Source organism: Pavona decussata, unplaced genomic scaffold (assembly GCF_977016875.1).
Source record: "Pavona decussata unplaced genomic scaffold, jaPavDecu1.1 SCAFFOLD_137, whole genome shotgun sequence".
Taxonomy (NCBI): Eukaryota; Metazoa; Cnidaria; class Anthozoa; order Scleractinia; family Agariciidae; genus Pavona; species Pavona decussata.
The window spans coordinates 971,436-993,811 of record NW_028145550.1 but is presented as its reverse complement, the minus strand read 5'-3'; the positions used below and the strand labels follow the sequence as shown (position 1 = coordinate 993,811).

The following is a 22,376-nucleotide window of genomic DNA, read 5'->3' as shown; positions in this document are numbered from 1 at the left end:
CCCGCCATTTTCTCAACCAATGGAAAGCCAAAACAATCGTGTCTTGGTCGCATGCGTTTTCCCGCGCTTGGCGCCGGTTACATGTATTTGCTTCGAATTCTGATTGGTTCATTGCGCTGTTTCCGTCTATTGTGATTGGTCGGAGTAACATCTTTGGTTTCGTTTATTTCGACACTCAATCGAAAACCAAAAATAATGCTACAAGAATCACCAGTGCTTAGACAAGTCTTTTACAAAGATTTATATCGCTGCAACTATCAATCTGATTTCAAACAACATAAGCTTAACTTGGTTTCTGTTGATGGCAATAAAGCTTTTGCTAACATGAACTAGAACATTCAACTTGGTGCACCTGGAAGAGCTTGAAGCGAATTAAGGCGAAAAAAACTAGGTAGAGATGATGCAGTTGCTCTATATGTCCATCCCTATCCTTGGGGTCCTAGGGAATTTGACAGTTTTTTGCACTGCCAATACATGGTCCACTTTAACAAAAAAGAAAATCAGCAAGACTTAAATTCTCCATATCTGCAGCCCTCTACCACCCTCCCCCGCGAAACAGGAATACTTACAGGGGAAGTATCAGGTGAATTTGATATCATTTCAAAACCCAAAAATGTCTGTCTGTCAATAAAAACGAATAAATATTTGTCTAGTTTTCTATTAAATTATCACCCCACTGCGATAAAACTGTCGATTAGTGCCTCTGGCCAGAGACAGAGTAGGTTCGAATGGATTGAAACTTAAAAATGTTAGGCTAACGTTTTTCACATTCTCGCATTTTTGTTTCCAAAATGTGCTAGAATAGATCATGAGTTGTTTCTTTCAAGAGCTGAGCTGATTTCTTTCTAGTTGTTCGTGAATTATTTTGTAGCTAAGTGAAGGTCTTATTTCATCATTTTTAACAAAAAAGGTCAAAAACCCCATGACACTTCCTCTTCAAAACAAAAAAAGCAAATAATCACCTGCCATGAGCACATTGAAAAGGAAACTGACACTTGGACAGACGCTTAATCAGCTCCTGACATTCACTAACACCAAGAGGCTCCCCAAATTTAACTGCACCTACAAACAAATAACAGAAACAAATATGAAGGACGTTTAGGGATGCAATTTTGACTTATTTTTAGTGTAATCTTGCCAAATGTGCTCTGTAAAATGAAACAGATTTTACAGTTTGGCTTACACAATCGATAATGCAAAAGTTCAGGCACTTTTTAGCTAAACAAAAAAAAAAATCAATCATAATAGCCTTGCATAACACCCTTGAATCAAAAAATATGATCTCGGTTTAGTAACAGTGTGCCCTTACAATACTTGTTTTCACTCCTAGTAAGTTGTTGGGACCCAGAAAAACACTCAGGGTCTTCAACCAACTGAAAAAGGTGCTTGTTGTGCAGTTCTTGTCCCAACTCTAGAGCTCAAGACTAACTTTTTAGCTCGCAAGCCCAGTTGTAAGTAACAGGTCTGATTTCACAAGCCAAAACAAAATATTCACTACCCACATTTTCATTAATTCGTTTTGCGAAAAGGGGAGAGACAAAGAAAAGACATTTTTAATTAGATGTGTAATAATTACCGAGAAAATATCTCCCACATCCGAAAAATTTAAGGGTATTTTTTTTACTGTTTACAAACTGCGTTATTTGCGATTGACATTTCAAGTTAACCTTAAAATACTCTACGCATGTAGCACAAAAAGCGACCACACGTACTAGGTCTTGTTCTCATGATTTGCTTTTGTGATTATTAAATAATTTTCATCTTTCTTATCCGTCAGGCACTCCAGCGCTTTACAATTTTCACTACCCAAAATGGCTAGTGAAAGCTCAAAACCTACTAGCCAAAACTGAATTTTTACCAGTCTGTCAATATCTAAATTTGCGGATATAATTGTTTAAACAACTTCTTTGAGTCAGCTGACCGTAATGCAATTGTTTGTGTTCAGAAAATTTGTTTCTCTGAGGGACACCTGACACTCTCGTCTCTAAAGATTAGTAATCAAAGTGTATCAGCGTCTCCTTACAATCTCATGAGGTGACCACTAAATTCTCAGTCCGATCCACTAAAAACGTGAACCAAATAGTGGAGAGAATTTAAATGTTTTGAGTAAGAAACTGACAGGGTACACATGAGTGACCTTCCTGTAATTTGCATTTGATCGTGGTCACTTACTGCTTCGCCCCCAAGACAATTAAATTCAAATTTTCTGACGGCGAATGATTAACAGAAAATGGTATGATTTGTCTCCTTTTAAAAGAATCGTTTGGTCCCATTTTCGTAAAGTCAAAATATTACCAAAAACAGGCGATCCTTTAAAACTAAGATTGGTTTTCATGACTAAGAAATAGTGATCTAACGCGAGTGCAAACTTGAAATTTCAAATTAAACAAAACATAACAATGCTATTCCTATAGAATGGTGTCGAAAGTTTCACCAAATTAGTCAGTCTATAACAGAAAGATATTCTTACGAAAAAGCTGAAGCATCTCGAAACAGGAATTGACGACTTCTTTTTTAAAATGCGGTTACCTGAGAAAATAGGACACGTGTACTTATGCTGGCGCGAGGCGGGCCTTGAAGAGAATAAACACAGGTGAAGGACCACCATAAAGAAGCTGTTAGAACGGCGAGTTAGACGCTCACAAAAACTGGAACAAGGAAGATAAACAAGGACGAAAAACAAGAGGAAAACGAGGTAAGAGAGAAAATACAATAATGATCAATCCGCAAGATTTACGGCGCCGACAGAGCCATCCTTGTACGAAAACTATGAATCATAGTAGGCTCAATGTTTATCATGGCATGCGAAGGCACGGTTGTGTAATGAAAAGCAAGTGTGTCGGGGTTTGTTCAAACTTTCGGTCTGAGGATTACTAAGAAGATCTACCTCGGCGTGCGACTTGTATAAGAAATCTGTGATTTTTATTTAAAACAATTGAAACAAAGCGTCACCTTCGAGACCAGAAGGTAACCGGTCACACGACGGAATAATTCCGAAAACGAAAGTGAACTAAGGGCGAGAAAGGGATTCTTTTATTTTCACTTTTCTAAGGTAACTTCACTGTTGCTCTCTAAATTTGCAATGATAACTGAAATTTTCGCACTTGGGTTTTCTGAGGATTTCATCTTCTCACCACAAACAGGATATTTAACTACAATTTAACATCTAGCCTCTTGCTTGTATTTTTCCGTGTACAAAGCAACTGAGGGTTCCAAAAGCATTTTCGCTAATGATTACTGGAAATAAAAACTCTTGTTAAAGAGCCACGTTTAGTAGGCGTCCTGTGCTACGTTCTTGCCATCTAAACAAAAGATATGCCGGCTTTTCCTACGTCTAAACGGCCAATGAAAACTGAATTCAGTGGCTTTTTGTTACTAAGCTGATACGTACGAAAGGAAAGTATACACTCAACATTTTAGCTTGCATTTATGATAAATGCAAGCTAAAATGTTGAGTGTAAATAAACACATAAACGGAATGTAATACGTGCATCTATTAATTTTGCAATAAGGAGCTGTCAAATGTCTTATTCAATATGTATTCAGTTTTGGTGCGCAGTTTAAACAACTCCGATATTTCGATTGACACCAATACAATGGTCTGTATTGAAAAGTTTTGTTTCTCATGAACTCAACCGACATGTTTGTCTCCTCGGAAATAATCAAAGTCCATTTTCTCTTATTTTGAGTGGCAGTCGTTTCCTCTCCAAGTGGTAGAAGTAGTGAACGAATGCTTCCGGGGAGAACGAGTTTCCAGCCGGCTGTCGAAAAGGAGACGAATGCTACGCACGCTTATTTTCTCCTCACAATCCCCGCCTTCAATACATTGAATACTTTTATTCTGTCTATGTGGCCATTGATAACATGTCAGCAAAAAGGCTAAGAGAATTCATGTTTTCAGCAAGACACTAAAAGTTAATATGAGTGACCTTCCCGTTATTTGCATCTCAAAACTTTGTGCTACGTGTCCAACGGAATTAAATATGCTAAGCTAGGCCCGCAACGTCTGGAATAATTTCTACATATTGGCACTGAACACTCGTCTTCGAGAACTATATTTTACCTTTCCCTTTTTGGAAACTGATATACCTTTTCAAAAGAGTAGGTTCGTTTTCGTTTTGTTTTATTCCTAAAATTATTATAAATTAAATGGGTGCAAGGAATTTAGTCTAGCTAGATGTAATACTTGTTGATCAAATGCAAGTGTGTAAACATGAAAGTAAATCATAACAATTATTAATAGTATTCGTGTCGAATGCTGAATAAAGTTTTGTGATTTCAGTCAATCTGTAAAGTAACATGTAACTTTGAAACAAAAAGACAAAAGCATTTCACAAGAATAATCGAACAATTTTGTTAAAAATGCATTTAGTTAGAACATGAAAGCACCCTGACGTGAAAATCATAGCGAGAATAAACACAGGCAAAGGTCCAATACGACTGCATTAACAAACTTAATCAAAGCACTGTCTCTGAGACTAGAACGTTATCGACACAATGGACAAAAGAAACGAACCATGCAAATTGCGCAAATGAATGATTTCAAAAGAGGTGGATGAGAGCAAGGATGTGGTGTTAACCCCCAAATTTTATTTTCCTTTGCTAACCGAGCGGCGGGAAAATTGCCCTCTAACTTAAAGACAAAAACTGACAAAGAAATCTTCACAATACTAGTAAGAGACAAGAAGGAAAGGAGACGGTGGGGAAGGAGCTCCCCATCGAGGTATATCCTCCAGATGTGCAAAAAGTTCCGCTTATTGTTGTTGATGTTATATTAAAACTGTGAATTCTACTAGGATAAATATTAGAACTTGCTGAGGTGCGGTTGAGTAGAGAAAAGCGACTCGGAGTCGCAGTTTCAAACAAACGTTCGTTAGGAAGAATGGAAAGTCAGTGACAGTTCGAGGCTATGTTCTGCATCATATCTCAGTTCCCTGGGGGCAACCCTTTAGCAGACAAGTGGTAGAGTATCTATACTCGTAGCTGTTTCATGCCATAGCCAGCGCGTTAAATATGTTAAACTGCCGCTGTATGATCCACCTAGGCATGCAACGTTTTATATATTATGACACTAAAAATCTAGACATTTAATAATGTAAGATTTCACCTCCTGGTTTTCATTTTAGTTTAATTTTTTATTACGCGATAAAGGTCTTTCTTCCCTTGAATATTGTTCATTTTATGGAAGATAATCAACAAGAATGGAGGAAGATGTGTGCGATATAAAATTGAGAAAATAATTCGCTGATTAAAGCGAGAGACACTGAGGCGAGTTAAGATAAAAATAACGGACTCGGAGTAAGTTGATTGGACGGGAGAGCAAGCAAGAAAATATTCCCGCATTGTAAACACAACCTTCTCAGTTGCCTTGAACTTAAGTCCGTACAGCCTACGTGTTAGCCATAACGTTCAGCAATCCACAGGACTTTCAATCTTCGTTCAGCACCTGAAAACCATTCACCGGATTTCTCAAAATGCGTTTGCCTATCCAAGTTTATTTCCTTGCAGTTTTTCTCGTCCTGACCGTGAATGGCGCCAACAACTCTTCCAAATCTTGCGCCAAACCGTACGACAAGATGATGGTTTGTAATCTGATGTGTAACCTGCTTCAGGATTCGGACGCAAACGACGCCATTAAAATGCTGCAAATTAAACTGGAAAGTCTCATTGCAGTGGTCAACAAGCCTTCACCTACTCTGCCGCCAGGTAAATGATTTGTCTCCAGTGTTTTAGCCGTCTTTTCTTTCGAAAGTTTCAAATCGCTTCGGTATCTTTACTAAGCGCAGTTCGAGAAGGTCCCGCGAGTGGGAAAATATCGCGCTCGTCCACGCTTTAGTTCCCTCCCTCGTGTCTTTCGTCTCTCGCGCACCAATCAACAGAGAGACAGATAGAAGTCCAATGTATTCATTCTTATATTTTTCAAACACATTCAAACTACGTCTAACTGGACTTTTACTTTTTTCATAGCCGGTCCTGTCTCTTCATGCAAGGAACAGTATGAAAAACGCAGGTGGGTTTTGATGTGTACTATGATACATTCCGCCAACTAAGCGAAACAAAGGAATCGTTTGGATTTGTTTTAAAAATTCTCAGTTTCCCAAAAATTAAAGAAAAGAGGCAATGATAACATGCCCTTATTATTTCAACTTACACCATTTCTCTCCCTTTCCAGTTCCACCAAAAGCCAAGTGTATCCGCTGATGTTTGGTTCACAGAAGATTCCTGTTTACTGTCACATGGGCAACTTTGGATGCGGAGATGGAGGGTGGACGCTGGCCATGAAGATTGACGGCACAAAGGTATGCAGCTGTCCCATCATTCTTGACAAACGCTGTTCAAATATTTAACATCTGGCAGTTAAGTAATTTTTCTTCTTTCTATTCCAGAAAACTTTCCATTACGATTCTCCTTTTTGGAGCAACAGAAATGCCTATAACCTTGCAGGAGGGAAAACTGGGTTCGACACTCAACAGACCAAACTGCCTACCTACTGGAACACAGCCTTCTCCAAGATCTGCCTCGGTATGAAGATCGGTCAGCAGATCAAGTTTCTCGTCATCAATAAGCAGGCCAGCTCACTGCACGCACTGATTGCTGACGGGAAATACCGTGCAACGTCACTGGGTCGTAACACGTGGAAGACGCTGATTGGTTCTCAGGCCTCCTTGCAAATCAACTGTAACAAAGAAGGATTCAATGCTGCCGGTAGCGATAAGGGCTCTTCCAAAGCAAGAATCGGTATCCTTGGAAACAACCAGAAAGCATGCTCAAGCACTGACTCGAGAATCGGGTTTGGTACTGGAGGATATCACGATGATTCCAACACGTGTGGAAACTACGCTATAAAGGGTCATACATCAGATAACGGAGCTAAGAACATCAAAGCCATGGGATATATCTTGGTTCAGTAGAGTATAACATACTCGTACATTACTGTACAAGAGAGGCATTGGTGAAATAAAGAAAAAGTCACCAATCTCTTGTTGACCGTTATTCTAGTAATTGACTGACTGACTGACTGACTGACTGACTGACTGACTGACTGACTGACTGTCTGACTGAGCAATCAACTGACTTCTTATCTGCCTGGCTAAAATGACCTGACACTACTTGACTAACTGACAAACAGACTGAATAACTCCACAACTTGAACAACGAACAACATCCTACTGACTGATTGACTGACTGTCAGCCCGGCCTTGACTGATTAGCCAAATGAGGGACTGATGGCTGACAGACAAACTGACTGACCAATGGACTGAACGATTGACATTCTGACCGATTTGTTACCCTGAAAATTCTGAATGAAGACATGGCTGATAGACTAACAACAGGAATCTAAGGACTAACTGGCGGACTACCCAAACACAATCACGAACTGGTGTCTTGATTGCTGGACTACTGACAAAACAAAACGACTACCCAGCAAACTAATGAACTAAGAGGGTTGGTGAGTGATAGACTGACAGCCTGACTAAACTTACTGACTGCCCAGAGAAGTCGACTTAGAAACCATATGGATGGACACAAGGACAGACATGTCACACAGACTAACTAACCAATACACTGTCCGACTGGTTTGGTTCGGAACAATGGGCTCACTAGCAGAATGGCTTACAAATGGATGAACCCACAAACACACTTACCAAAATAGCGTAGGACTGATTGGCTAAGCGATAGTCTGATCTAACCAACCAAACAACCCGAAATTAATGGGTGGGAAAACACTGACTGATTCGCTTGTTTGCTGAGCAGTGCACTGAATAAACGGCAGTAAAAAAACTGGATAGATATACTGACTGACTGAACAACAGACCAGTGGACTAAAGGAGTAACGGAACAAACAGAGAGACCAACTCACGGACTGACTGACTGACTGACTGACTGACTGACAGACAGACAGATGATGCACTTCTATTGACTACTTTCATTCCCATTACTGCCTTGACATTCTTAAAAAAATAACTGAATGGATATACTGACTGACTGAACAACAGACCAGTGGACTAAAGGAGTAACGGAACAAACAGAGAGACCAACTCACGGACTGACTGACTGACTGACTGACTGACTGACAGACAGATGATGCACTTCTATTGACTACTTTCATTCCCATTACTGCCTTGACATTCTTAAAAGAATATCAAACAAAGCATTGAATAAGAGGCCCGAGCTTTCTTTTGCTAAATCAGTCCTTGGAAAGGAAAACACCCTTTTTTAGTTAGCTTTCACAATTCGCCAGAGCAAAAAACAATGACAAAGTAAGCAGTCACTTGTTGGTCATAAGAGGCAGTGACAACTCGTGTTTTTGAAAATTTGTTGTTCCCCTGTTTATTGACATAAAGGACTTAAAATATTCCCAACATTGCAAACGATAATGACCTCAAGTCCTTTCCTGGGTGCACTATACATTTTCTTAGGTTCTCCGGTGTTCCTTGAGCTGTGCAGACCGAAGCTTGTTCATGCTTGGTCGACATTCAAGTTCCTGAAAAAAGAAATGAAAAGAAACAGACATTATAAAGTGGAATATTTCACGAAGAAAACACCCCGAGACACAAAATATTGTTTAACCAAATCTGCACTATTATTTCTTACGTGTACCTGAGACACCATTTTCTTTCCCAAAACCCTGAGGTCTGCCAGTGGAATGACAGAAGGCCTGCGTGAAGAGGACAAAACAAAGTAACTAGCGACATAAATTCGGATACGGCAGTTTTCAATTGAGTGTCGAAAGTAATTTCGCGTTTGCTTTGGTTTTGTTTTGCGTCGCTTTATGGTTGGTTGGCAAAGTTCGCGCCATTTTCTCAACCAATGGAAAGCCAAAACAATCGTGTCTTGGTCGCACGCGTTTTCCCGCGCTGGCGCTGGTTACACGTATTTGCTTCGAATTCTGAGTGGTTCATTGCGCTGTTTCCGTCTGTTGTGATTGGTCAGAGTAACCTCTTTGGGTTTTTTTCTTTTTTTTTACGACACTCAATCGAAAACCGTAAATAATGCTACGAGAACCACCAGTGACAAGACAAGTCTTTTACGAAGATTTATATCGCCACAACTATCAATCTGATTGCAAACAACATAAGCTTAACTCGGTTTCTGTTGATTACAATAAAACGTTTGCTAACATAAACTAGAACCCCCCCCTCCCCCCAAAAAAACAAAAAACCAAGGTAGAGATGATGCAGTTGCTCTATATGTCCATCCCTATCCTTGGGGTCCTAGGGGATTTGACAGTTTTTTGCACTACCAATACATACTTAAAAGAGATAGAAATCACCAAAAACTTGAAGATGTGGTCCATTTGTACAAAAAGAAAATCAACAAGACTTAAATTCTCCACATCTGCAGCCCTCTCCCACCCTCCCCCGCGAAACAGAGATACTTACAGGTGAAGTATCACGTGAATTTGATGTCATTTCAAAACCCAAAAATGTTTGTCTGTCAACAGAAACGAATAAATATTTGTCTAGTTTTCTAATAAATTATCACCCCAGTGCGATAAAACTGTCGATTAGTGCCTCTCGCCTGAGACAGAGTAGGTTGGAATGGATCGAAACTTAAAAAATGTTAGGATAACGTTTTTCACATTCTCGCATTTTTGTTTGATAAAAAGGCTAGAATAGATCACGAGTTGTTTCTTTCAAGAGCTGAGTTGATTTCTCTCTAGTTGCTTTAGAATTATTTTGTAGCTAAGTGAAGGTCTTATTTCACCATTTTAAACAAAAGAGGTCAAAAACCCCATGACACTTCCCCTTTAAAACAAAAAAAGCAAATAATCACCGGCCATGAGCACATATAAAAGGTAACTGACACTTGGACAGACGCTTAATCAGCTCCTGACGTTCACTAACACCAAGAGGCTCCCCAAATTTAACTGCACCTACAAACAAATAACAGAAACAAGTATGAAGGACGTTTGGGGATGAAATTTTGACTGTAATCTTGCCAAATGTGCTCTGAAAAATGAAACAAATTTTAGAATTTTGCTTACACAATCGATAATGCAAAAGTTCAGGCACTTTTTAGCTAAACGAAAAAAATCAATCATTATAGCCTTGCATAAGACCCTTGAATCAAAAAATATGATCTCGGTTTAGTAACAATGTGCCCTAACAATACTTGTTTGCACTCCTGGTAAGTTGTTGGCACTCACAAAAACACTCAGGGTCTTCAGCCAACTGAAAAAGGTGCTTCTTGTGCAGTTCTTGACCCTACACCAGGGCTCAAGACTAACGTTTTAGCTTCCAAGCCCAGTTGTAAGTAACAGGTCTGATTTCACAAGCCAAAACAAAATATTCACTAGCTGCAGTTTCACTAATTCGTTCTACGAATAGGGGAGAGACAAAGGACAGACATTTTTTAATAAATGTGTATTAGTTACTGAGAAAAGACTCCCACACCCATGAGCGTTAAGGTCTTCTTAAAATGAGAAAGCCTTGACTCTACGCATGTAGCACAAAACGCGACTGCAAATACTAGGTCTTATTCTCTTGATTTGCTTTTGTGATTATTAAATAATTCTCATCTTTGTTTTCTGTCCGGCACTCCCGCGCTTTACAATTTTCACTAGCCAAAATGGCCAGTGAAAGCTCAAAACCTACTTGCCAAAACTGAATTTTTATCAGTCTGTCAATATCTAAATCTGCGTGCCGCGGTAATTGTTTAAATAACTTTTTTGACTCAGCTTACAGTAATGCAATTGTTTGCGTTGAGAAAATTTGTTTCTCATGGACACCTGACACTCTCGTCTCTAAAGAAGTAATCAAAGTGTATTTTCTCCTTACAGTCTCATGCGGTGACCACTAAATTCTCAGTCTGATTCACTCAAAATGTGAACCAAGTAGTAAGGAGAATTCAAATGTTCAGTTGAGTAAGAAACTGGCAGGGTACACATGAGTGACGTTCCTGTAAGTTGCATTTGATCGTGGTCACTTACTGCTTCGCCCCCAAGACAAATTAAATTCAAAATTTCTGACCACGAATGATTTACAGAACATGTTATGATTTGTCTCCTTCTAAAAGCATCGTTTCGTTCCATTTTCGTTAAGTTAAAATATTACCAAAAACAGGCGATCCTTTAAAACTAAGATTGGTTTTCATGACTAAAAAATAGTGATCTAACACGAGGGCAAACTTGAAATTTCAAATTAAACAAAACATAACAATGCTATTCTTATCGAATGGTGTCGAAAGTTTTACCAAATTAGTCAGCCTAAACAAATATATATTATTTAGAGAAAGCTGAAGCATCTCGATAGAGGAATTGACGACTTTTTTGAAAATGTGTTTAAAAAAAATAGGACACGTGTACTTATGCTAGAAAGGGTCCTTGAAAGAATAAACACAGGCGAAGGGCCACCATAGAGAAGCTGTTACAAAGGCGAGTTAGACGCTCTCAGAAACCGGAACAAGAAGGAAACAAAAAAGAAACAAAGCCTAAAAACAAGGAGGGAAACGAACAGAAAATCGAGGTAAGAGAGGAAATACAACAATATTCAATCCGCAAGATTTACGGCGCCGGCAGAGCGATGCTTGTATGAAAACTGTGAATCATAGTTGGCTGTTTATCATGGCATGTGAGGGCGCATTTGTGTATTGAAAACTGCGTTGGGGTTTAATCAAACTTTCGGTCTAAAGATGAGAAGATCTGTGGTTCGTGGCTAGGTATGAGCTACCTCGGCGTGCGACTATTATAAGAAATGACTTTTATTTAAAACAATTGAACAAAGCGTGACCTCCGAGACAAGAAGGTTATCGAAACATTAGCGTCAGTTGAACAGGTCTGTTAATACACGACGGAAGAATTCTGAAAACGAAAGTGAACTGAGGGGGAAAAGAGGGATTCTTTTATTTTATTTTCTAACGTAACTTCACTGTTGCTCTCTAAAGTCGCAATGATGACTGACATTTTGCGCTTGGCTTTTCTGAGGATTTGATCTTCTCTCCGCAAACAGTATATTCAACAATGTAACATCTAGCCGCTAGGTTTTATTTTTTCTTGCTATTTTTTCGTCGCTCGTCACGCACTTCAATTTTGTCCTTATCACTCGTAACCTACGACAATCAACAAGAAATGAGCTCACCTTAATTTTAACAGCGCAACGGATTTAAATTTTTTTTTAAAAGGTATGAAATATAAGTGAGTTTTGGAGAGCATGGCTGGAAATTTACAGACAAACCTCTCGGTTAAGCGGCCACTTTCTTTCAAGTGAGGGTTCCGATATTAAAATTTTCCCTAATGATTACTGGAAATAAAAACTTTTAGTAGGAGTCCGGGGCTACGTTCTACGTCCATGAAACGGCAAACAAAAACTGAATTCAGTGGCTTTTTATTACAGAGCTGAGGCCCACGAAAAAAAAAAGGGTTCAAAATAAATGCTAGCTAAAATAGTGAGTGTCAATAAACACGTTTACGCGCATTGATTAAGTTTGCAATAAGGAGCTGTCAAATGTTTTATTCAATATGTACTCAGTTTTGGTTCGCAGTTTAAACAACTCCGATATTTCGATTGACACCGATACAATGGTCTGTATTCAGAAGTTTTGTTTCCCATGAACACAACCGACATGTTTGTGTCCTCGGAAATAATCAAAGTCCATTTTCTCTTATTTTGAGTAGCAGTCCTTTCCTCTCCAAGTGGTAGAAGTAGTCAACGAATGCTTCCGGGAAGAACGAGTTTCCAGCCGGCTGTCGGAAAAGAGACGACTGCTACGCACGCTTATTTTCTCCTCACAATCCCCGCCTTCAATACATTGAATACTTTTATTCTGTCTTTGTGGCCATTGATAACATGTCAGCAAAAAGGCTAGCAGAATTCATGTTTTCAGCAAGACACTAAAAAGTTAATATGAGTGACCTTCCCGTTATTTGCATATTCAAAACTTTGTGCTACGTGTCCAACGGAATTAAATATGCTAAGCTCAACTGACTTGCAAACGATACCACTTCAAAAGAGTAGGTTTGTTTTCGTTTTGTTTTATTCCTAAAATTATCATAAATTAAACGGGTGGAGGAATTTAATCTAGCTAGATGTAATACTTGTTGATCAAATGCAAGTGTGTAAACATCAAAGCAAATCATAACAATTATTAATAGTATTCGTGTCGAATGCTGAATAAAGTTTTGTGATTTCAGTCAATCTGTAAAGTAACATGTAACTTTCTAATTGAAACAAAAAGACAAAAGCCTTTTACAAGAATAATCGAACAATTTTGTTAAAAATGCATTTAGTTAGGACATGAAAGCACCCTGACGTGAAAATCATAGCGAGAATAAACACAGGCAAAGGTCCAATACGACTGCATTAACAAACTTAATCAAAGCACTGTCTCTGAGACTAGAACGTTATCGACACAATGGACAAAAGAAACGAACCAAATTGCGCAAATGAATGGTTTCAAAAGAGATGGATGAGAGCAAGGATGTGGTGTTAACCCCCAAATTTTATTTTCCTTTGCTAACCGAGCGGCAGGAAAGTTGCCCTCTAACTTAGAGACAAAAACTGACAAAATATCTTCACGCTACTAGTAAGAGACAAGAAGGAAAGGAGTCGGTGGAGAAGGAACTCCCCATCGAGGTATATCCTCCAGATGAACAAAAAGTTCCGCTTATTGTTGTTGATGTTATATTAAAACTGTGAATTCTACTAGGATAAATATTAGAACTTGCTGAGGTGCGGTTGAGTAGAGAAAAGCGAGTCGGAGTCGCAGTTTCAAACAAACGTTCGTTAGGAAGATCGGAAAGTCAGTGATTCGAGGCTATGTTCTGCATCATATCTCAGTTCCCTGGGGGCAACCCTTTGGCAGACAAGTGGTAGAGTATCTATAATCGTAGCTGTTTCATGCCATAGCGACCGCGTTAAATATGCTAAACTGCCGCTTTATGATCCACCTAGGCGTGCAACGTTTTATATATTATGACACTAAAAATCCAAACATTTAATAACGTAAGATTTCGCCTCCTGGTTTTCATTTTATTTTAATTTCTTATTACGCGATAAAGGTCTTTCTTCCCTTGAATTTTGTTCATTTTATGGAAGAGAATCAACAAGAATGGAGGAAGATGTGTGCGATATAAAACTTAAGAAATAATTCGCTGATTAAAGCGAGAGACACTGAGGCGAGTTAAGATAAAAATAACTGACTCGGAGTAAGTTGATTGGACGGGAGAGCAAGCAAGAAAATATTCCCGCATTGTAAACACAACCTTCTCGGTTGCCTTGAACTTAAGTCTGTACAGCCTACGTGTTAGCCATAACATTCAGCAATCCACAGGACTTTCAATCTTCGTTCAGCACCTGAAAACTGTTCACCGGATTTCTCAAAATGCGTTTGCCTATCCAAGTTTATTTCCTTGCAGTTTTTCTCGTCCTGACCGTGAATGGCGCCAACAACTCCTCCAAATCTTGCGTCAAACCGTACGACAAGATGATGGTTTGTAATCCGATGTGTAACCTGCTTCAGGATTCGGACGCAAACGACGCCATTAAAATGCTGCAAACTAAACTGGAAAATCTCATTCCAGTGGTCAACAAGCCTTCACCTACTCTGCCGCCAGGTAAATGATTTGTCTCCAGTGTTTTCCCCGTCTTTTCTTTCGTAAGTTTCAAATCGCTTCGGTATCTTCACTGTGCACAGTTCGAGAAGGTCGCGTGAGTGGGAAAATATCGCCCGCGTCCACGCCTTAGTTCCCTCCCTCGTGTCTTTCGTCTCTCGCGCATCAATCAATATAGGGACAGATAGAAGTCCAATGTATTCATTCTTATATTTTTCAAACACATTCAAACTACATCTAACTGGACTTTTACTTTTTTCATAGCCGGTCCTGCCTCTTCATGCAAGGAACAGTATGAAAAACGCAGGTGGGTTTTGATGTGTAATATGATACATTCCGCTAACTAAGCGAAACAAAGGAAAGGTTCCAATTTAAAAATACTCAGTTTCCCAAAAATTAAAAAAAACAGGCAATGATAACATGTCCTTATTATTTCAACTTACACCATTTCTCTCCCTTTCCAGTTCCACCAAAAGCCAAGTGTATCCGCTGATGTTTGGTTCACAGAAGATTCCTGTTTACTGTCACATGGGCAACTTTGGATGCGGAGATGGAGGGTGGACGCTGGCCATGAAGATTGACGGCACAAAGGTATACAGCTTTCCTCATTCTTGACAAACGCTGTTCAAATATTTAACATCTGGCAGTTGACTAATTTTCCTTGTTTCTATTCCAGAAAACCTTCCATTACGATTCTTTTTTTTGGAGCAATAGAAATGTCTATAACCTTGCAGGAGGGAAGACTGGGTTCGACACACAACAGACCAAGCTGCCTACCTACTGGAACACAGCCTTCTCCAAGATCTGCCTCGGTGTGAAGATCGGTCAACAGATCAAATTCCTTGTCATCAATAAGCAGGCCAACTCACTGTACGCACTGACTGCTGACGGGAAATACCGTGCAACGTCACTGGGTCGTAACACGTGGAAGACGCTGATTGGTTCTCAGGCATCTTTGCAAATCAACTGCAACAAAGAAGGGTTTAATGCTGCCGGTAGCGTTAAGGCCCACTCCAAAGCAAGAATCGGTATCCTTGGAAACAACCAGAAACCATGCTCAAGCACTGACTCGAGAATCGGGTTTGGTACTGGAGGGTATAACGATGATTCCAACACGTGTGGGAACAATGCTATAAAGGGTTTTACATCAGATAACGGCGCCAAGAACATCAAAGCCATGGGATATATCTTGGTTCAGTAGAGTGGACTGACTAGTATATTACTGTACAAGAGAGGCATTGATGAAATAAAGAAAAAGTCATCAATCACTTGTTGATCGTTATTCTAGAAATTGACTGGCCCACTGACTTACTGACTGACTGACTGACTGACTGACTGACTGACTGACTGACTGACTGACTGACTGACTGACTGAGTAATCAACTGACTTCTTATCGGCCTTGCTAAATGACCAGGAATCAACAACAGGAATCTAAGGACTAACTGGCGGACTACAGAAACACAATCACTAAATGGTGTGCTGATTACTGGGCTACTGACAAAACAAAACCACGACCCAGCAAATGAACTAAGAGGGTTCGTGAGTAATAGACTGACAACCTGACTCAACTAACTGACTGACCAGAGAAATCCACTTATAAACCAAATGGATGGACACAAAGGACAGACATGTCACACAGACTGACTAACCAATATACTGTCCGACCGGTTTGCGGAACAATGGGTTCACTAGCAGAATGGCTCACCAATGGATGAACCCACAAACACACTTACCAAAATGGTGTCGGACTGATTGGCTAAGCGATGGTCTGCCCTGACCCACGAAACAACTCAAAAATTAACGGGAGGGAAAACACTGACTGATTCGCTTGTTTGCTGAGCAGTGCATTAAAAAAACATTCAATCAAAAAGAATTAATGGATATAGTGACTAACTGAATAACAGACCAGTGGACAAAAGGAGTAACGGAGAGACCAACTCACGGACTGACTGACTGACTGACTGACTGACTGACTGACTGACCGACTGACTGACTGACTGACTGACTGACTGACTGACTGACTGACTGACTGACTGACTGACTGACTGACTGACTGACTGACTGACTGACTGACTGACAGATGATGCACTTCTGTTGACTAATTTCACTTCCACCACTGCTTTATTAACATTCTTAAAAGAATAAAAAAGATAAATTACCAAAAGAAAATCAAATAAAACATTGAATAAGAGGCCCGAGCTTTCTTTTGCTAAATCAGTGAGCTTGTCCTTGGAAAAGAAAACACTCTTTTTTGAGTTAGCTTTCACAATTCGCCAGAGCAAAAACAATGAAAAAAGTAAGCAGTCACTTGTTGGTCAATACAGGCAGTGACAACTCGTGTTTTAGAAAATTTGTTGTTCCCCTGTTTATTGACATTAAGGACTTAAAATGTTCTCCACATTGCAAACGATAATGACCTCAAGTCCTTTCCTGAGTGCACTATACATTTTCTTAGGTTCTCCGGTGTTCCTTGAGCTGTGCAGACCGAAGCTTGTTCATTCTTGGTCGACATTCAAGTTCCTGAAACCAGAAATGAAAAGAAACAGACATTACAAATTAAAGTGGCAAAAAAGAACGAATATTTCACGAAGAAAACACCTTGAGACAGAAAACATTGTTCAACCAAATCTGCACTATTATTTCTTACGTGCACCTGAGACACCATTTTCTTTCCCAAAAAACTGAGGTCTGCCGGTGGAATAACAGAAGGCCTGGGTGAAAAGGACAAAACAAAGTAACTAGCAACGTTAATTCAGATACGGTAGTTTTCAATTGAGTGTCGAAAGTAATTTCGCGTTTGCTTTGGTTTTGTTTTACTTGATTGGTTGGTAAAGTTCGCGCCATTTTCTCAACCAGTCCAAAGCCAAAACAATCGTGTCTTGGTCGCACGCGTTTAACGCGCTTGGCGCCAGTTACATGTATTTGCTTAGAATTCTGATTGGTTCATTGCGCTGTTTCCGTCTATTGTGATTGGTCAGAGTAACATCTTTGAGTTTTTTTTTTCGACACCCAATCGAAAATCGAAAATAATGCTACGAGAACTACGAGTGACAAGACAAGTCTTTTACGAAGATTTATATTGCCACAACTATCAATCTGATTGCAAACAACATAAGCTTAACTTGGTTCTGTTGATGACAATGAAGCTTTTGCTAACATGAACTAGAACATTCAACTTGGTCCACCTGGAAGAGCTTGAAGGGAATTAAGGCGAAAAAAACCAGTTGGAGATGATTCAGTTGCTCTATATATCCATTCTTACCCTTGGGGTCCTTGGGAATTTGACAGTTTTTTCCACTACCAATACATACTTAAAAGAGATAGAAATCACCAAAACCTTGAAGATGTGGTCCATTTTTACAAAAAAGAAAATCAACAAGACTTAAATTCTCCTTATCTGCAGCCCTCTCCCACCCTCCCCCACGAAACAGGAATATTTACAGAGGAAGTATCACGTTAAATTGATGTTACTTCAAAACCCAAAAATGTTTGTTTGTCAACAGAAACGAATAAATATTTGTCTAGTTTTCTAATAAATTATCACCCCAGTGCGATAAAACTGTCGATTAGTGCCTCTGGCCAGAGACAGAGTAGGTCGGAATGGATTGAAACTTGAAAAATGTTAGGCTACCGTTTTTCATATTCTCGCATTTTTGTTTCCAAAATGCGCTAGGATAGATCATGACTTGTTTCTTTCAAAAGCTGAGTTGCTTTCTTTATAGTTGATCTAGAATTATTTTGTAGCTAAGTGAAGGTCTTATTTAACCATTTTTAACAAAGAGGTCAAAACCCCATGACACTTCCCCTTTACAACAAAAAAAAGCAAATCATCACCTGCCATGAGCACATTGAAAAGGTAACTGACACTTGGACAGACGCTTAATCAGCTCCTGACACTCACTAACACCAAGAGGCTCCCCAAATTTAACAGCACCTACAAACAAACAACAGAAACAAGTAGGAAGGAACTTTGAGGATGCATTTTTTTAGTGACTGATGGACATTGTTAGTGTAATCTTGCTAAATGTGCTCTGCAAAATGAAAGAGATTTTAGAATTTGGCTTACACAGTCGATAATGCAAAATTCAGGCATGCAAAAGTTTAGGCACTTTTGAGCTAAACGAAAAAATCAATCATTATACGTAAGAGATAAATACCGAGAACGGAGGTATTAATCCATGTACATCCCGAGGGCCGTAGGCCCGAGGGATGTATATGGATTAATGCCGACGTTCGAGGTATTTATCTGACTTATTTCATGAATAGCGATCCTTTGTTCAAGGGGACAAACGCCGCCTAATTAGTACCGTCACACTTAGGTGAGAAACGGAGAACAATAGAAGCAACCTGATGTGTGCGTTTCTCGCAGTACTGCTAATGTAAATGAGGGATTTATCTGTATAAATCCCTCGTTTCAGTTAGTTTAATATTCATGAAGGATGTAAGTTAAATAAAGGATGTTGAATAACAAAAGAAAATGTGTGATTCATGAAATAACCTTCCATAAAAAGGGGCAGTGTCACCTATTTTTTTGTGTCACTTTGAATAGCCAAAATATATATTTGAATCGATGAAATCGTCAAAATAATGCTTCATTTTTGTTAATTATATTTGGCTGCGGATGGCTTGGATGGAAATGAATTGCAACTCGAAAAAATTGGCCAATCCTTCCTGTGTATTGTAGAGAAAACAATAAAACCTGATTATAGTTTGTTTTTCTCGGAGAAATCGCTTAATATTTTCTCAGCCCGGTGCTCTAACAGCAATTTCACATCATAGAAAGGTTCTTTGTCCAATATTTGAGCGTTTTTGACCAAAATACAATAAAATCGCCGCTTGACAGCGCCCCTTTAAACAAAATAAATATGACTTCGGTTGATTAACAATGTGCCCAGGTTGCAATACTAGTTTGCACTCCTGGTAAGTTGTTGGGACTCACAAAAACACTCAGGTTCTTCAGCCAACTGAAAAAGGTGCTTGTATTGCAGTTCTCGTCTCTACTCCAGGGCTCAAGACTAACTTTTTAGCTCCCAAGCCCAGTTGCAAGTAACAGGTCTGATTTCACTAGACAAAACAAACTATTCACTAGCCACATTTTCATTTTCACTAATTCGTTTTACGAAAAGGGGAGGGAGAAAGGTCAGAAATGCTTTATTAGATGTGTAATAATTACTGAGAAAAAACTCCTACACCCGTAACCGTAAGGGTTTTTTTTTTTTTATTATTATTATTTTTTTTACTGTTTACAAATTGCATTATGTGGGATTGAAATTTCAAGTTGACCAAGTTAAAATAAAAAAGCCTTGACTCTACGCATGTAGCTCAAAAAGTGACTGCACGTGCTAGTTCTTGTTCTCTTGATTGGCTTTTGTGATTATTAAATATTTTTCATCTTTGTTTTCTGTCCGGTACTCCAGCGCTTTACAATTTTTACTAGCCAAAATGGCCAGTGAAAGCACAAAAACTAATACCCAAAACTGAATTTTTACCAGTCTGTCAATGTTTAAATCTGCGTGTGTAATTGTTTAAACAACTTCTTTGAGTCAGCTAACAGTAATGCAATTGTTTGTGTTCAGAAAATTTGTTTCTCGTGGACACCTGACACTCTCGTCTCTAAAGAAGTAATCAAAGTGTATTTTCCCCTTACAATCTCATGCGGTGACCACTAAATTCTCAGTCCGATTCACTCAAAACGTGAACCAAATAGTGGAGAGAATTTAAATGTTTTGTGTAAGAAACTGACAGGGTACACATGAGTGACCTTCCTGTAATTTGCATTTGATCGTGGTCACTTACTGCTTCGCCCCCCAGACAATTAAATTCAAATTTTCTGACGGCGAATGATTTACAGAAAATGGTATGATTTGTCTCCTTTTAAAAGAATCGTTTGGTCCCATTTTCGTAAAGTTAAAATATTACCACAAACAGGCGATCCTTTAAAACTAGGATTGGTTTTCATGACTAAAAAATAGTAATCTAACGCGAGTGCAAACTTGAAATTTCAAATTAAACAAGACATAACAATGCTATTCCTATCGAATGGTGTCGAAAGTTTTACCAAATTAAACAGTCTATAACAGAAAGATATTCTTACGAAAAAGCTGAAGCATCTCGAAACAGGAATTGACGACTTCTTTTTTAAAATGCGTTTACCTGAGAAAATAGGACACGTGTACTTATGCTGGCGCGAGGCGGGCCTTGAAGAGAATCAACACAGGCGAAGGACCACCATAAAGAGGCTGTTAGAACGGCGAGTTAGACGCTCACAAAATCTGGAACAAGGAAGATAAACAAGGACGAAAAAGAAGAGGAAAACGAGGTAAGAGAGAAAATACAATAATGATCAATCCGCAAGATTTACGGCGCCGGCAGAGCGATCCTTGTACTAATACTATGATTCATAGTAGACTCAATGTTTATCATGGCATGCGAAGGCACGGTTGTGTAATGAGAAGCAAGTGGGTCGGGGTTTGTTCAAACTTTCGGTCTGAGGATTACTAAGAAGATCTGTGGTTCGTGGCTAGGTATTGGCTACCTCGGCGTGCGACTTGTATAACAAATCTGTGATTTTTATTTAAAACAATTGAAACAAAGCGTCACCTTCGAGACCAGAAGGTAACCGGTCACACGACGGAATAATTCCGAAAACGAAAGTGAACTGAGGGCGAAAAAGGGATTCTTTTATTTTCACTTTTCTAAGGTAACTTCACTGTTGCTCTCTAAAGTTGCGATGATAACTGAAATTTCCGCACTTGGGTTTTCTGAGGATTTCATCTTCTCACCACAAACAGGATATTTAACTACAATTTAACATCTAGCCTCTTGGTTGTATTTTTCCGTGTACAAAGCAACTGAGGGTTCCAAAAACATTTTCGCTAATGATTACGGGAAATAAAAACTCTTGTTAAAGAGCCACTTTTAGTAGGCGTCCTGGGCTACGTTCGTGCCATCTATACAAAAGATATCCCGGCTTTTCCTACGTCTAAACGGCCAATGAAAACTGAATTCAGTGGCTTTTTCTTACTGAGCTGATACCTACGAAAGGAAAGTATTCCAAAATAAATGCAAGCTAAAATGTTGAGTGTAAATAAACACATAAACGGAATGTAATACGTGCATTTATTAATTTTGCAATAAGGAGCTGTCAAATGTCTTATTCAATATGTATTCAGTTTTGGTTCGTAGTTTAAACAACTCACATATTTCGATTCACAACGATACAATGGTCTGTATTCAGACGTTTTGTTTCTCATGAACACAACCGACATGTTTGTCTCCTCGGAAATAATCAAAGTCCATTTTCTCTTAACTTGCGTAGCAATCGTTTTCTCTTCAAGGGGTAGAAGTAGAGAACAAATGCTTCAGGGGAGAACGAGTTTCCAGCCGGCTGTCGGAAAGGAGACGACTGCTCTGACGCAGGCTTATTTTCTCCTCACAATCTCCGCCTTGAAAACATTAAATGCGTTCATTCTGTCTTTGTGGCCATTTGATAACATGTCAGCAAAAAGGCTAGGAGAATTCATGTTTTCACAAAGACACTGAAAAGTTAATATGAATGACCTTCGTGTTATTTGCGTCTAAAACCTTTGTACCACGTGCTCAACGAAATTAAATATGGTAAGCTAAACTGCCTTGCAAAAGATATCATTTCAAAAGAGTCCGTTCGTATTCGTTTTCTTTTATTCCCTGTAATTATTACAAATTAAAGGGGTGATTTTAATCTACTTTTAATACCATGAATTATTGATCAAATGCAAGTGTGTAAACATAAAATCAAAGCATAACAATTATTAATAGTATTCGTGTCGAATCAGTTGCTGAGTA

The 22,376-nt window shown here is 39.0% G+C and overlaps 3 protein-coding genes across 16 annotated transcripts in view; 2 read left to right on the top strand and 1 right to left on the bottom strand.

The window, feature by feature from the left end:
* The window catches only part of LOC146467204 (putative skeletal organic matrix protein 5), a 67,821-nt gene extending 52,024 nt beyond the window's left edge, over positions 1 to 15,797 (top strand). Inside the window, exons 2-6 of one of the 4 annotated variants that reach the window (XM_085126312.1) lie at positions 13,671 to 14,226; positions 14,357 to 14,554; positions 14,816 to 14,858; positions 15,016 to 15,142; positions 15,228 to 15,797. In XM_085126312.1, the coding sequence (XP_084982438.1) occupies positions 14,425 to 14,554; positions 14,816 to 14,858; positions 15,016 to 15,142; positions 15,228 to 15,752 (825 nt within the window). In that variant the 5' untranslated portion in view covers positions 13,671 to 14,226; positions 14,357 to 14,424 and the 3' untranslated portion in view covers positions 15,753 to 15,797. The other 3 variants (XM_085126311.1, XM_085126313.1, XM_085126310.1) reach the window with 3 other exon arrangements.
* Positions 1 to 22,376, bottom strand: part of LOC146467196 (DNA mismatch repair protein Mlh3-like) — a 121,641-nt gene that overhangs the window by 17,195 nt on the left and 82,070 nt on the right. For 2 of the 10 annotated variants that reach the window (XM_085126278.1, XM_085126280.1), the window contains exon 9: positions 963 to 1,062. In XM_085126278.1, coding sequence (XP_084982404.1) covers positions 963 to 1,062 — 100 coding nt within the window. Of the gene's footprint in view, positions 1 to 962; positions 1,063 to 8,223; positions 8,486 to 8,601; positions 8,660 to 9,777; positions 9,878 to 16,718; positions 17,073 to 17,205; positions 17,264 to 18,386; positions 18,487 to 22,376 lie in introns of those variants that run through there. The other 8 variants (XM_085126284.1, XM_085126283.1, XM_085126282.1 and 5 more) reach the window with 7 other exon arrangements.
* LOC146467205 (putative skeletal organic matrix protein 5) lies at positions 5,139 to 6,978 on the top strand. 2 transcript variants are annotated; one of them, XM_085126309.1, is made up of 5 exons: positions 5,139 to 5,378; positions 5,509 to 5,706; positions 5,968 to 6,010; positions 6,173 to 6,299; positions 6,387 to 6,978. In XM_085126309.1, exons 2-5 carry the CDS (start codon positions 5,577 to 5,579, stop codon positions 6,909 to 6,911), a joined length of 825 nt encoding a protein of 274 aa, XP_084982435.1. In that variant the 5' UTR covers positions 5,139 to 5,378; positions 5,509 to 5,576; the 3' UTR covers positions 6,912 to 6,978. The 2 variants fall into 2 exon arrangements, with proteins under 2 accessions (XP_084982435.1, XP_084982434.1); XM_085126308.1 differs by lacking the exon at positions 5,139 to 5,378 and having other exon boundaries at positions 5,394 to 5,706.

Bases quoted from the DNA above. Each gene is read 5' to 3' on its own strand.
- LOC146467205 (XM_085126308.1), top strand. From the start codon at position 5,475: ATGCGTTTGCCTATCCAAGTTTATTTCCTTGCAGTTTTTCTCGTCCTG. The intron at 5,707-5,967 runs GTAAATGATTTG...CTTTTTTCATAG, and splicing joins TTCACCTACTCTGCCGCCAG to CCGGTCCTGTCTCTTCATGC. The intron at 6,011-6,172 runs GTGGGTTTTGAT...CTCCCTTTCCAG, and splicing joins GAACAGTATGAAAAACGCAG to TTCCACCAAAAGCCAAGTGT.